The sequence below is a fragment of the Accipiter gentilis genome, chromosome 19 (assembly GCF_929443795.1).
Source record: "Accipiter gentilis chromosome 19, bAccGen1.1, whole genome shotgun sequence".
NCBI lineage: Eukaryota > Metazoa > Chordata > Aves > Accipitriformes > Accipitridae > Astur > Astur gentilis.
This window is the reverse complement of record NC_064898.1, coordinates 24467904-24480300: the sequence shown is the minus strand read 5'-3', so window position 1 is coordinate 24480300 and position 12397 is coordinate 24467904. Positions and strand designations below refer to the sequence as shown.

Here is a 12397-nt window from a genome sequence, read left to right as displayed (position 1 = left end):
AAATCCATGTTCTGAGAAATAAAAGAAATATAATCAAATTAGCCATTATGTTTTTCAGAGTGATTAAAACCAAGCTAACAGCCATCTTCAGTATAAAAATAAACTTATGAATACTAAGATTTTAAAACACAACATAGGACCCAACCCATGGTCTGTAAAGGAGAATTTGCACTGAGGTCCCCGACTGCCACTTCAGTGGCGCTTCCTTCCCATCAAACCAAGGTGGGGTTTCCCTATTCTTCCAGAAGCTTATATATTTAGAAATAGTATTGTAATAATAATGAATGTAACGAGAAAAAGATTAAAATAGTGTGGTCTGATAGAGGAGTGCATGTCCTTAGATTATAAACTCCTCAGATCAGCGATAGTGTTTTTACCTTTTGTTGATCATGGACCATAGCTGAGGTTCTCTGTCTTTCCTTCAGAATAAATAATAAATAACAGTAATAAATACATTGCCTAGAGAATAGGCTGCCCACTGGAGGAACAAGAGGAGAGTGGGGGACCCTGAAATCCTTCTTTTTCACCTAGGTTCTGGTATGGAAAACAGTGAGGAAAAGAGCTTTTGCCTTCTTGTTAGGGATCCAAATTTAATTTGAGCATGTGTTAATGCAGCTGTCAGTGTTTCCATCGGGAATTGCACATATGTCACCTGTTCCTGTTTCACTGGGAGACCAACTCCATGTGTCCACGAGACGTATTTGGGCTTATTCATTTCTCTTGGGTTGAGTGAGGTTGGCTCGACCCTCAGATCTGCCTCTGAATTTATCTAATAGTCAGCAGCACTGAAAGAGTAAAATTCCTCCTTTTTGTGTTACCTTTTAAATCGTACAGTTATCCCCTAAAGCCCAAGTAAACAGTGGCTCTTAAGTGCTCTTTAATTTGGCACATGACCAAAGGAGATCCATGTGTTGGCCCATGCATTTCTTCCTGTCCCTCTGGTCATGGCTTAGTCTCCACAGCCCAAGTTGATTTGTTTTAATAATTGCTTTTGTCTGTTCCCCATCGATGGTGGCACTTTGCTACCACCAGGTGAACAGGAACTTGTAGAAGAAGTCATGGGATTTGAAGCGAAACCCTTTTTCAGCAACGTGAGGCTGAAAGGCTATTTTATACCCTTTCTCTTCAACATCCATTTGAATGCAGTCCAACAGATCAGAAATACTTGGTGCTGCCTTCCAGGGGCCAAACTTCACCACGGATTTTTTATCCATATCCAAGCTGTTCAAGGCATCCTGACATCTGGCCGCGTCCTCCTCAGTTCTGACCACGCACACGATGACACTGGACTGGCGGGATGCGACTGCTTCTGCCCTTGCGATGCGGATCATCAGTTCGATGTTCTCGCTGTAGTTGGGCACACGAGCCAGAAACTGCTTCCTCGCCACGAGCTCCCCGAAGATCTGCGGGGAGTCCTCGAGCTGCTTGATTAGAGGTTCGATGTCGTAGAACAATGCCTCCTTGTAGACGTCCTGGATGCACTGGGTCGGCACTTGGTTACTGCGCAGGTACTCCAAGATGTATTTGAAATAGGTGCCTGGCCTGTCGATGAAGAACCTCCCTTCAGAGTCAGTCCTGAGTTTGGGCTGGCCGGTGAACATCTCTGCCAGCTTGGAGCCAGGGTGTTTCTTTAAGGTGCTCAGTGTTGTGGTATACATCTCCCCGCCGACATTTAACTCCACGATCGGTGACAACTGCAAGTATCACAAGGGGAAAAAAAGCCACGGGTATTACCTGTCTGAGGCCATCAACATGGAAGTGTCAAGGGAAAAAAAACAAACGTGATTGCAGCTGGAAATTGTAATGACAGTGTGAAGAGCAGTATAAGCTCCCATGTCTTGGGGGACAGATGAGAACATCCACCCCATTTATTGCTAAAAGCAGATGCAGGATGTCTACACAGCCCTTATAACCAGAGCAGCAGAGACATTTCTAAATGTCTAAGTCCTCACCACATCTTTGGGATGTAGGAAGGTGTCGCTTTGCCAGCGGGGAAAAGGGACAAGAGGCAACCTGCCCAGGGAAGCTGTCGGTGGCTGTCAGTGTCAATCTCCTAAGTCCCACACAAGCATTGTCCCTGCTGGGCCCTGTCCTTCCAGCGAGAGCCATCTGTGAGCTCTCACCCTCCCCATGTGCAGAGGGGCAAGGATAGAGCTCAAAGCTGTGCAACTCCATTCTTCTCACCCAAGCTGGTGTTTTCTCTTCAAAGAAGGAACTAAAGCTCTTTGAAACTTTAGAAATGGGTGGAATTGGCTTCCACTCGTCTGGGGGTTTGGTTATAAATACTGAAGTAAGACATGAAAATCCAGCATGTCAGAGGTGGAGGACAGAAGCTGTTTAGCAAAGCACTTTAAAAATGTATGACAGCTTTAGCTAGGAAGTAAAAGAAATAATTCATGCAACTGATATGGATTTAAGAAGGAAGAATGTAAAGTTTGGATTTGTGTTTGGATTTATTTTATTTCACCATGCATTAACACTACTGCTATCAGAAACACATTGGAGGAGGCCTGAATGCCCAGAAAGCTGGACCTGGTGTCCAGTCTGCCCTTCCTGATGGTTCAGTGCTGAAGAGTTTTAACAGCCTCCCTTCACACTCAGTCATTTTTTATAGTACTCAGTAGAGAACAAGGAGAGGGAAGAAAGGAGACAGCTATTTTCCCTCCTGCCGTCACTGCTGTAATGCAAGTCACATGCCTGGCTGGGACCACACCTGCCATTGGGAAGGCATGAGTCGATAAACAACCCTTTTTTCCAAGAGCTCACCTGCTCTTTCTTGGATCTGATCATGCAAGGATCTGCTTCAGTGCTGCTAGTCACATGCCTCAAGTGAAGCGTGTACTTAAGTGCTTAGCTGGATCCCACAAGTACAAACCCCTGCGATGACGTGAGCTGATCTCACAGCTCACACCAGGAGGAGGGGAAGCTCCTGCTGCCCTCTCCTTTTTCCATCCTCGTACCTACCTACGTGCTTCTGTTGCTCATCTCGTGCCAGCTCTGCTTCTCCTTCATCTTACTGAGCTGAGGTTCACTGAGGATTTAACAAGCATCAGAGGTGGCAAAAAGAAAAGACTGGGAACAGACAACCCGGAGCAGGGGGAGACCTTCCCTTTAAACAGCAGCAAGCTATCAGGTTTAGCAGAAATTTGCTCAAAGCCTAGGCAAGCCAGGGAAACAACAGAAGATTCAGGCCAAAGACCCAGCTGGAATATTGCTTTACCCTAGTGTGGGTGGCTCCATCTCGAGGGCAATCATTTGCACTAGGGCCAAGGAGATGTAAAAAATTATTCTGTCTGAGACTATGTGGTGATTTCCACCCACTGAAGAGCACAGCCCAAGGCTGTTTCTTTAGTAAAGCCTCTCAGTTAGGAAATTTGCCATTAGTGCAAGTGATAACAACAACTTTCCCTGGCAGGGATCATTTGGTAGTCTCTCACACCTTTGAGCCTTTGCTCCGTTTTCAGGTGGCAGGTCAGATGTTTCATGCTGTTTATCACTAATACAAAGGGTAACATGTTCTTCATTAATGCAGTAGCCCAACTAACCTTATGATCTCAGATCTTGATTAATAGTTTTGGCCTGGTACCAAACTGGTTCCTAGCAGACTGGGAGTACTGGCACCAGCTAATTCCCAGCTCTGTAATTAGCCAGTGAGGTGACACTTAGGAAAGTCATTCCACATATCTGTGCCCCAGTTTATTAATCTGCAAAACAGTTAACCTCCTTGGGGAAGCATTCTGCAACCTACACCTGAAAAGTGCAACACAAGAAGGTTGGGTTTTTTAAAGACAGAAAGGTCTGGGGAGAGGCTGTACAGCTAGCAAAGAGTAGACAAACTGGTTAGCAATAGACTGAGGGCAGAGGAGATGAAAAGGAAAACATTATCTGATCTCGTCACTGATTTCTGCCTAGTAATAGGCTGCTTCTCTGAGATTGCCATTAATTTTCCTTAGAGCTAGAAAAACTACTGCTCCCACCTGCTGATTCTGCATATCTGCAACACAGGGCAGCTTTTGCATCATTAGAGACTCTAAGAACTGTTGAAAAAACCCAAAACGCACAACAGGCTCTTATTTAGGGATCTGATCAATTAATATTAAATTAATTCCACCTCTTGTCAAAGGAGAAAAAGAATGACTCTGGTTATTTGCTGTTGCCAGATCTTGTGTGCTTGCAAGGGACGTGGCCCTTCTGTAAGCAGACTGGTGCAAACAGGTCAGAGTCAGGCACAGCTTTTTACCTAGAGCCCTCTTCTTGGGCAAGCCCTAGTGTCTTCAAAATAGCAGATGGGCGTAAAAAACCCCTCTAATGTAGCCCAAAGGGGATGCTTTATCCCACAGGAGGAAATTGTGCCCCAGAGCCCATACCTTGTTCACCGTATGCAGGCTACTGGTGACCTGCTTCCCAAGGGACTTGTGCTCCGATGAAATGTTCATCTCCGCGGGAACTGACAGCTCAGCAGTGTGGGAAAACCTGCTGCTCAGTGCTCGGGTCCTGCCCCACATGCAGGATGGCTCCACGCTGTGCTCCAGTCCTCTTTCCCTTGTTTTTTTCTTGGTTGGGTCAGTGTTTTTTTCCAAGCTCCCAACCCAACCGCTGCGCCGGAGGCTCTGGTTTTGCTCCAGGCACAGCTCTGGTGCAGGTTGCAGGTGTAGGGAGAGGGGAGGGAACAGCCTGAAAGCGGAACTATTTGCTCATTAGTTTTCTGGCAACTAGCAAGGTGCAGGGTGGACTTGGGCTGGCTGCCAGTGCACACCTCCTGTAATACTATCTGTGCGGTGACTAAGAGCCAAATAATCCTTTCCAAAGGAGGCCCCCTGCCCAGAGCACCTCCGAGGAGCCCCGCAGTGTGTGCCGGTGTGACCGCCTCTGCCTCGTGAACTGGTTGTATTGGAACCCGTAAATGTTTTCACAGCTTTTTGGCCTCCGTGTGCTGCTGTTTTAAAGGAGCGTTTATCCCAAACCACCTCATTGATCCCATTTGTCATACCCATCGATGACGGATCAGGGTGTCTACAATCTGTCCAAGGTGGTGGCAGTTTCTTCCTTGCCAATACAATCTCTGGGCACTGAGTAATCTGTGCAAGTTAAATAAAACCAAACCTGAATCTCTCCTTAAGCCTGAACTGTTTTTTCAATTGGTCATAAATACTTGATTAGTATCTTTGCATGACATTGTTTTCTCATATCCTGTATCCACCAGGTACTGAAATTAGAGAGCACCACAGATTTAGTGGTAGTGGGACTGTTTCTCGCAGCATTGAAACACTCACAAGGATGTCTGGGTTCATTTTTTAAATGCAGAGGATCAAATCAGAGTGAGCCTAAATAACCTCTCTAGATCTGGACCACAGGTCTGCAGAGGCTCCTTGGTTTTATTCTTGGTATTTCTGAGTGCACTGTTGCTTTCAAATTTGTCTTCAGGCCACTCATCGCTTCTGTGTCTTTGTTCCATTACAATGGCAAAATTGCTGTGGACACGATTGTCCAGAGAGGTAAGTCAATGTTTGTAATAAGAGACAATATCTTTTATTAGATCAACTGATATGGATGGATAAAAACATCCATGCTTTAGGGCACACAAGGCTTTCTCAGGTCTGTCAGATCCTGTTTCAGCTAGCTTAGGTTTTTTTCCATTTTTTTCCAGTTTCTGTTGGTCTAATAAAAGGGTTTCATTTTCTCTACCAACTTTGCCTCATTCTCTTTCATTTCAGGCTGCTTCCTGATACCAGCAATCAAAGGGAAAATCTCAGACAAATACTGCACTGCCTAAAAATCTTCCTGGGGGAGATTTTAATGATGAAAAATGACAGTGTGGTATATAAGGAAACCATCTGCACAAAATCTGCATTGTGCTTATGGACACCAGCTTTGCTGGGTTTCCATCCTCCAAGGATTTTGCTGGATCTATATCTTCCCAGAATAGAGCATTGATCTGACCAGAAGCTTGAGGCACATAGCAAAAAAGGGTTATAATTTGCACTGATTCACTCACTTTGAGAATAAAGCCAGTCCTCTCCCAAGGCTCCATCAAAGCTGGACCCATATTCTTTTGAATGCTTTGGGCATTTGGGTGAACCTCTCATCGAACCCAACTTACATGTTGCTTCTGCTGCTCTGAAGCATCCTGAGGGATCTTCAATAATAACCTGTGTCTGAGTTATCTCTGCTGCTTTGAATTTCCCCTTTGCCGGACCAGAAAAATAGCTAGTGAGATCTGCTTGGGAGGCCAGGTTTTGTGACCTGTAATAAATTTTAAAAAATCAATGCTTATTGGAAAATGGGGAGAGCTGGAAGATGAGCATGTTCTGGGCTTTTGATTCCTGCAAATCCCATTCTTTGGGCTGGCTCATGTAGGTGCTTCAGAAAATACCCTGGATATAACTGGCGGAGGTGGAGTTCAGAGTCGTTCTATATGGCACATGCTCGATGCTGGAGGTGATAACCTTTCAATTCTGCAGCTGCAGAACTGGATAGATGGGTGGACTGTCACCTCTCTGCTCCCGTAAGCTTTTCACTTGGGAAGGGTGAAGACCAGTAGAAGAGGTTACTTTTTTCAAAAGCTCATCTGAAACGTTTCCCCAAACCAGAATCAAGGGTGGCCGATGCAGTTTGAGGCCAAACCTTCAATGCCGCAGTGCAGATTCTTACCACTTCAGCAAAATGACTAGTTGTTAGCTGATGTCCACAAATCTTTGCTACTGCTAGGCCAACCAAAGCTGGTCCTTCAGTCTGATGAACATACTGGTCTGGTTCCCCCACTCTTTTACTCCTTTTTTACATCTTGGCCACTTTTGCTGGCACATTATGGAACAAAGAATCAGCCTGAAAGTCTGTGAAGTGTTTTGGCTGGAAGTCACCATGTATGAGAAAAATCTGATTGTTATTATTTGTGCTGCTTCTGGGACTTTTTAATCTCACCAACTGCACGTCTTGCTTTAAGATGGCATTTTTCAGTCCTGCTATACAAATTACTCCCAGTTGGATTTTTTTCCCCCTTCTCAATAAGGATTTGATTTAAACTGCCAAATTCATCTGATCTCAAAAGAGGCCTTAGGAAGAACTTCTCACAGCCCAAGCCATTGGCATATCGCTGCCTGCCCGGGGGGATTTGGTGCCTTTTTTTTAGGTGGTCACATCAGAGGTGGCATCCTGGATTACTAGGACCACACATTTGACCTGTTTGGTGTCACAGCTTTGCTGGGCAGGCATCCGACTCTGCATCAAAGCCCTCTGTGCCTGCACTAAGTGGAAACAGTCACTCTTGCAGTTTGTCAGTCCTCCTTTTACCCCATGGTGAAAGGCATGCTGAGGAAACCAGTGGGTGGGGGAGCAGCCCATGAAAGGCAGAAGTGGGATCAGGGTTTTGGAAGGTTCTGGAGGAGACAGCTCTGACAAGACTCTCAGCAGTCCACGCTGCTGGTAACAGCTAGCTGAGGCTGGTTTGAACCTCATTCTTCCCTTGAGAAGGAAGTAAAAAGCCAAGACCATGAACATCTCCATAGCCTCAGGCGACCAGGGTCCTGGGATTCCCACAACCAGCAGCTCCATTGTAGCTGCTGCTCCGCACCCCTGGAGAGTTCTGGCCACAGCTGTGCTGTTTCAGGGAGGTTAGTGGGGTTTATCCCTTTGGGGAATGGGGTTTGATTTGTACTAAGATGGAATTTCCACCCAGGATCTCTGTTGGGCTTTATGTTTGTTATCAGTTGGCCTGGATGCCTGAAATCCTTCATCCTTTGAGCCTTTTAAAGCTGCAACTGATGCACGGATGGTCTGTTGGGGCTCCATGTGCTTGCTGTTGAGCAGAGAAAGAGAGCTCTGAGGATGTTTGCAGAGGAGATCAAGCAGGATCGGCAAGGTCCTGCCCTCAAAGGGGAGGCTGCTGAGACCTCTTGGAGAGGCTGACTTCCCAAATGGGTCACGCAGCCATGAGGAGGACAAGGAAAAAGAACCAGTTAGATGTTCTTCAGTCCTCTCCTGACTCCTTGAGCACGGTGATGCTTCAAGCCATCTGCCTATTCTGCTTGGCATGGCCACTGGCCCTGACATTTCTTTTGTAGACCCGTCAAAAGTAGATTTCTCTCTGCCCGTGTGTTTTTTTTTAATAGAATAGGGTTATTTCCAAGACTGTAAGCTCTTTCAGGCAGGGACCATCCTTTCACTGTCTTTGCATGAAAGGATTAGCCTATGCCTGGACCTTGTACAAGCAACCACAGTATGAATCATAACAATAATCATACTAATGCTGAGAACTTTGTGTCTGCCAAAGAATGAATAACTTGACAATGGCTTTGTGTGGAATAAATATGTGGGTTTTGAAAATTGTATAAATATGTACATAACAATGAACTGGGTTTGGAAAATATTATTAGCCACAGAAGTATTTTTAACAGATTTCCTTAACACATTGAATTGGCAGCTTCTGTTTAAGAGAATTAGATCAGCAACATTCAGATTTGGGTTTTATGCCCTAGTACAAGTAAATACACTAAATCCAAGGGGAAAAAAAAGAATTACATGCTTAAAACAGGAAGGGAAATGAGAAGTTCACGTGGGGAAGCAGCTGGGAGCAGCTTCTGTTTGCCTTTCTCCTCTTGTTCCCTCTTCTCTAGTATCTAAGTTTCTCAAGGGGAAAAAGCCCTTTTGCTCTGGACCATTTGCCTGGAACATGGAGGTGACAATCCGTACCTGATCTCCACCCTTCATGGTGTATTACAGCCACTTAGCATTATCACTGCTGGGAGTGATGATAAATCGGTGGAAAGGGCACCTAAAGAAGCTGATTCCCAGGACACATCTGCTCCAGGGCATCTCAGTGGAGGAGATTTCTGTGGAAACCTAGGGAATGAGCCAAGTTATTTTAAACAGTGATGGATAGGTTAGCAAAGAGGAGAGGCAAAAAACTTGGCACAGCTCTTCTGAACTACCATGTGGATAGTATTCATTCCAGCTGGGACTTGGCAGGGCATCCCGATCTCTGTCCTGGAGTTTGCTGCAGGATGCACCAAGACAAGCCAGGTCTCTTGCAAAGGTCACAGGAAAAACAGATATTTTTTTTTTTTGTCTTTTGAAGCCCATTCCCTGACTCCTGCAAATTGTCAGGTTGCTCTAGTGACCTGTGGCTAGCCTGTGCAATTTGTGAAGCATATCTTTGTCACCGGTCACAAGCACTTGGGATCCATGAGTCACTGTCCTCACATCAGCTGTCACTGACATTGCTCCACCTGCACCCTGCACGGCCAGATCCTGGGGATTTGTTCCTACTGGAGCCCACAGTGCAGGGGGAGACCCTCACGTGGGCAAAATTCTACCATAGCTGGACGAAATGTGATATGGCTGAAAAGCAAAACCATCAGCAGTTTGCTTTAGCTGTGCTCAGGAGTTGCACCGGTGAAGTTGGGCTGGTGGCTCTGCAATCCAGGAGCCACTCCTAAATCAAACAGCCACATGCTGTGCAAACACCGTTGGTATTTCTACCCGCTGCCTTCCAGTTGTTTGTCAGCTCCACCCACCTTCACGGACCTGGGGAATGCATGGCTGGTGGCTTGCATCAAGAGCTGAGCTGGCTTTGGACAGGCCCCAGGACACCATCAAAAGCCAAGGGAGCAAAATGCCTCCTGGCCAAGCAAGTGCATGCGCCGTCCCCAGTGGATGAACGGGGTGAGGCATCCTTGGGCTACAGGCTTAAACGTTTACTCATATTGCCATCGGTTAAAGCAGACCAACAGGCCCATCAGTGTCCACATTCCTGAGAAACCACATTATTCTCCTGATCCTCATGCCCACTGACTTCTTTCCCGTGTTTATATCGTGTTCAGCTTAGGTTGTAGGCTTTCTTGGAGCAAGAAGCCAAACTAGATACAACAGTGCCCTCTTCTTGGCCATCTCTCTCATGTGCTTTCCCTTCCCGAGCTCTCTCCCAACGCTTGGCATGCCACATGGGGTGTGTGGGGCAGAGCTGAGTGTACGGGTGCCACTATTCCCAGGTCCCTGTCACACAACAGTCCTATTGAAGGTGTTGGCATGAGTCCATTCAGTTGGTTGCTCCATCTCGAGGGACACGGGGTTGTCTCTAGTCCAAGTTCAGGCTAATGCTGTTGGCCTAACCAGAAAAAGGATGATCTGCAGAAAAGAGGATTATTTCTATGAAGGATGGCAACCCAGCCAGTGGGTTTATGCTTGGTCTTATTGCTGGGGCTACAACTCACTTCTCCCAGGCTGGTGGAAGGAGAGGAGAGACTGGGCCAGTCATGGAAAAGCAAGGCTGAGAGATAAGACCATTTGCTGCCAGCTAGATGCACAGAAATAAGGAGGGAAAGAGAAGACAGACTTTGGCTGTGTATCTGTGGGGCACTGTGAGACCAAGGTTTCGATCAAGAGGAAATCTTTGGGCATCTGCTGTGGAAATAAGCTGCTGGGGAGCTAGAGAAAAGATCTACATTCCTGGGGCTCCCTCCGGGTATCAGTGGCAGATATCTCTGTCCCCTGGTGAGATGTTCCTGCCAAAGAATATGTGGTTTGGTGGTATTTTTTCCAGCACCTCCTCCCTTGACTTGGGCTGTTGATGCAATTGGATGGTTTATACAGTTCCCATTTCACACATTATTCACATTTTGCTGACGCTTTCCACATTACAGCAGCTCAGACTGGGTGTTATAGGGGCATTTCCCAACGTTCACACCATTGCAGAAATGCATTGTTCCCTTTGCAGAGCTTCTAGGCAATGATAAGCTCTGGTTTTTATCAGCTCCTGCCCTGTTTCCCTGATGGGTGCTTGGGCACAATATTCACAACAGTTTATGGATACTTTGATTTGTCCTTGTGCAATGCTGGGTCTTTCAGGGAGTGTCTCTCTCTAAGAAATCCTGGGAGAACAGAATGCAGCAAACGAGAAATTGCCCTTGCTCTGCACATTGTGTCTTCCCCCTAAGTCGAAGCTCTGAATGAGCATTAACTCTTAAGCAAGGAGAAGAGCAAGCTGAGGACCAGACTGGCAAAAGGTTGACCAGGATCAGACAAGGAGTGCTGGGCAAAAAATAGACCATTCACAGGTCCTGAATTCTATGTCATAAATTCTTCCCCTCTGAAATCTGAGTCTGCTCCCTCCCCATGAAAAGTTTTGCCTGAAACAAAGATTAACATGTATGCATATATATATATAAAATAATGCATATGGAATGTATCTCTGTGTAAGACGTACATGTGTGTCTTACAAATGTTTTTGTCCCCTCACCATGTATATGTGTGAGTCCTTTTTATTTGCATTCTGGTTTTGAGCCTCAGCAGGCAGCCAGGGAGCTCGTCTCTTCTTGTGGTCAGTACACTGCAGAGAGGGTCTCCATTAACACAACTAGGTTCCTTCATCAGTCTTCATCTATTAAAGCAGCATAAAGGGGATCATGTTTAGTTTTGATCTATAGCAAAACTTTGCCTGGGTATGGGATGACCCTGCTTGTCAAAGAGAATGTATTCCCCTGAGGAATTATGTGGGGCATCAGGTGTCCCCAGACCACTGCTAGGTTCCTTCTGTGCAAGGACTGTAGGACAGTTGGTGCTTCTGGGGTGTTTTTGAGACTGTGCAGAGATTTAAGCATGACTGATTTTGAGACAGCATCTACCATTGCTGAGGATATCAGGACAGGGGGTGTGGTGGGGGGACGCTTTGAAGCCACAGTGCATTTCATTGTTAAATTGTGCAATAATTTTTCTTTTTTTTTCTGTGCTATTAAGGTTTCACTAAAATAAAAGCAAGGATGGAGGTCCTGCTTTTCTGGTTTTTTACAATGCTGTGGAGCTTCAAAGTGCTGCTGAGCAATCAGGGCCCCACTAAAGGGGTTAACGTGAACATGAACCCATGACGAAGGCATAGAGCTGCCTCCAGGTGATGGGAAGAAACAGGAATCATCATTTGCTCATTTTAGTCTGAGACTTATAGAGCTGATGAGTCTCTGATTTCAGTCTGAAGGATGTTATTTCACTCTTGTGATACGGCAGATTCAGAGAGCACGTGCAGCAACACATGGAACACAACTGGAGCCTGCAACCCAGGGCATGGTCGCAGTCCTCCTCTCACCACAGATGCTCAGAGATCTCAGTTTCTTTAATCAAAAGCACAAAGCTGATGGAGGACCAGTGTTTGTTCAGTCAAAGCAATGCTATTTCAACAGCTGAATTTGTTTTAAAATGGCCTGAAGAGGCAAGGGGACATGTCCCTTTAGTGCCCAGCTCAGTAGGACTTCTCCAGGTGATGTGTCTGGGAGGGAAGGAGTCACTTGGAGGTGGGACCCAGCTTGTGCTGATGACTCCAACCCCCCCCTCCCAGGGCTTGCACCCCCTGCCCACCCACCCAGTGAGGGCTTCGCCCCTGGTCTCCCCACAGCTCACAGGAATTGAAGGT

At 46.2% G+C, this 12397-nt stretch overlaps 1 protein-coding gene across 1 annotated transcript; it reads right to left on the bottom strand.

Moving 5' to 3' along the window:
* Positions 1-853: 853 nt before the first annotated feature.
* Positions 854-4586, bottom strand: KCTD14 (potassium channel tetramerization domain containing 14). Its single transcript, XM_049823216.1, has 2 exons — positions 4368-4586; positions 854-1694 (listed from the first exon to the last, which is right to left on the bottom strand). The coding sequence occupies exons 1-2, from the start codon at positions 4503-4505 to the stop codon at positions 1023-1025; spliced, it is 810 nt and encodes a 269-aa protein (XP_049679173.1). The 5' UTR covers positions 4506-4586; the 3' UTR covers positions 854-1022.
* Positions 4587-12397: the final 7811 nt, after the last annotated feature.

Bases quoted from the DNA above. Each gene is read 5' to 3' on its own strand.
- KCTD14 (XM_049823216.1), bottom strand. From the start codon at position 4,505: ATGTGGGGCAGGACCCGAGCACTGAGCAGCAGGTTTTCCCACACTGCT. The intron at 1,695-4,367 runs GTATGGGCTCTG...TGATACTTGCAG, and splicing joins GCCTGCATACGGTGAACAAG to TTGTCACCGATCGTGGAGTT.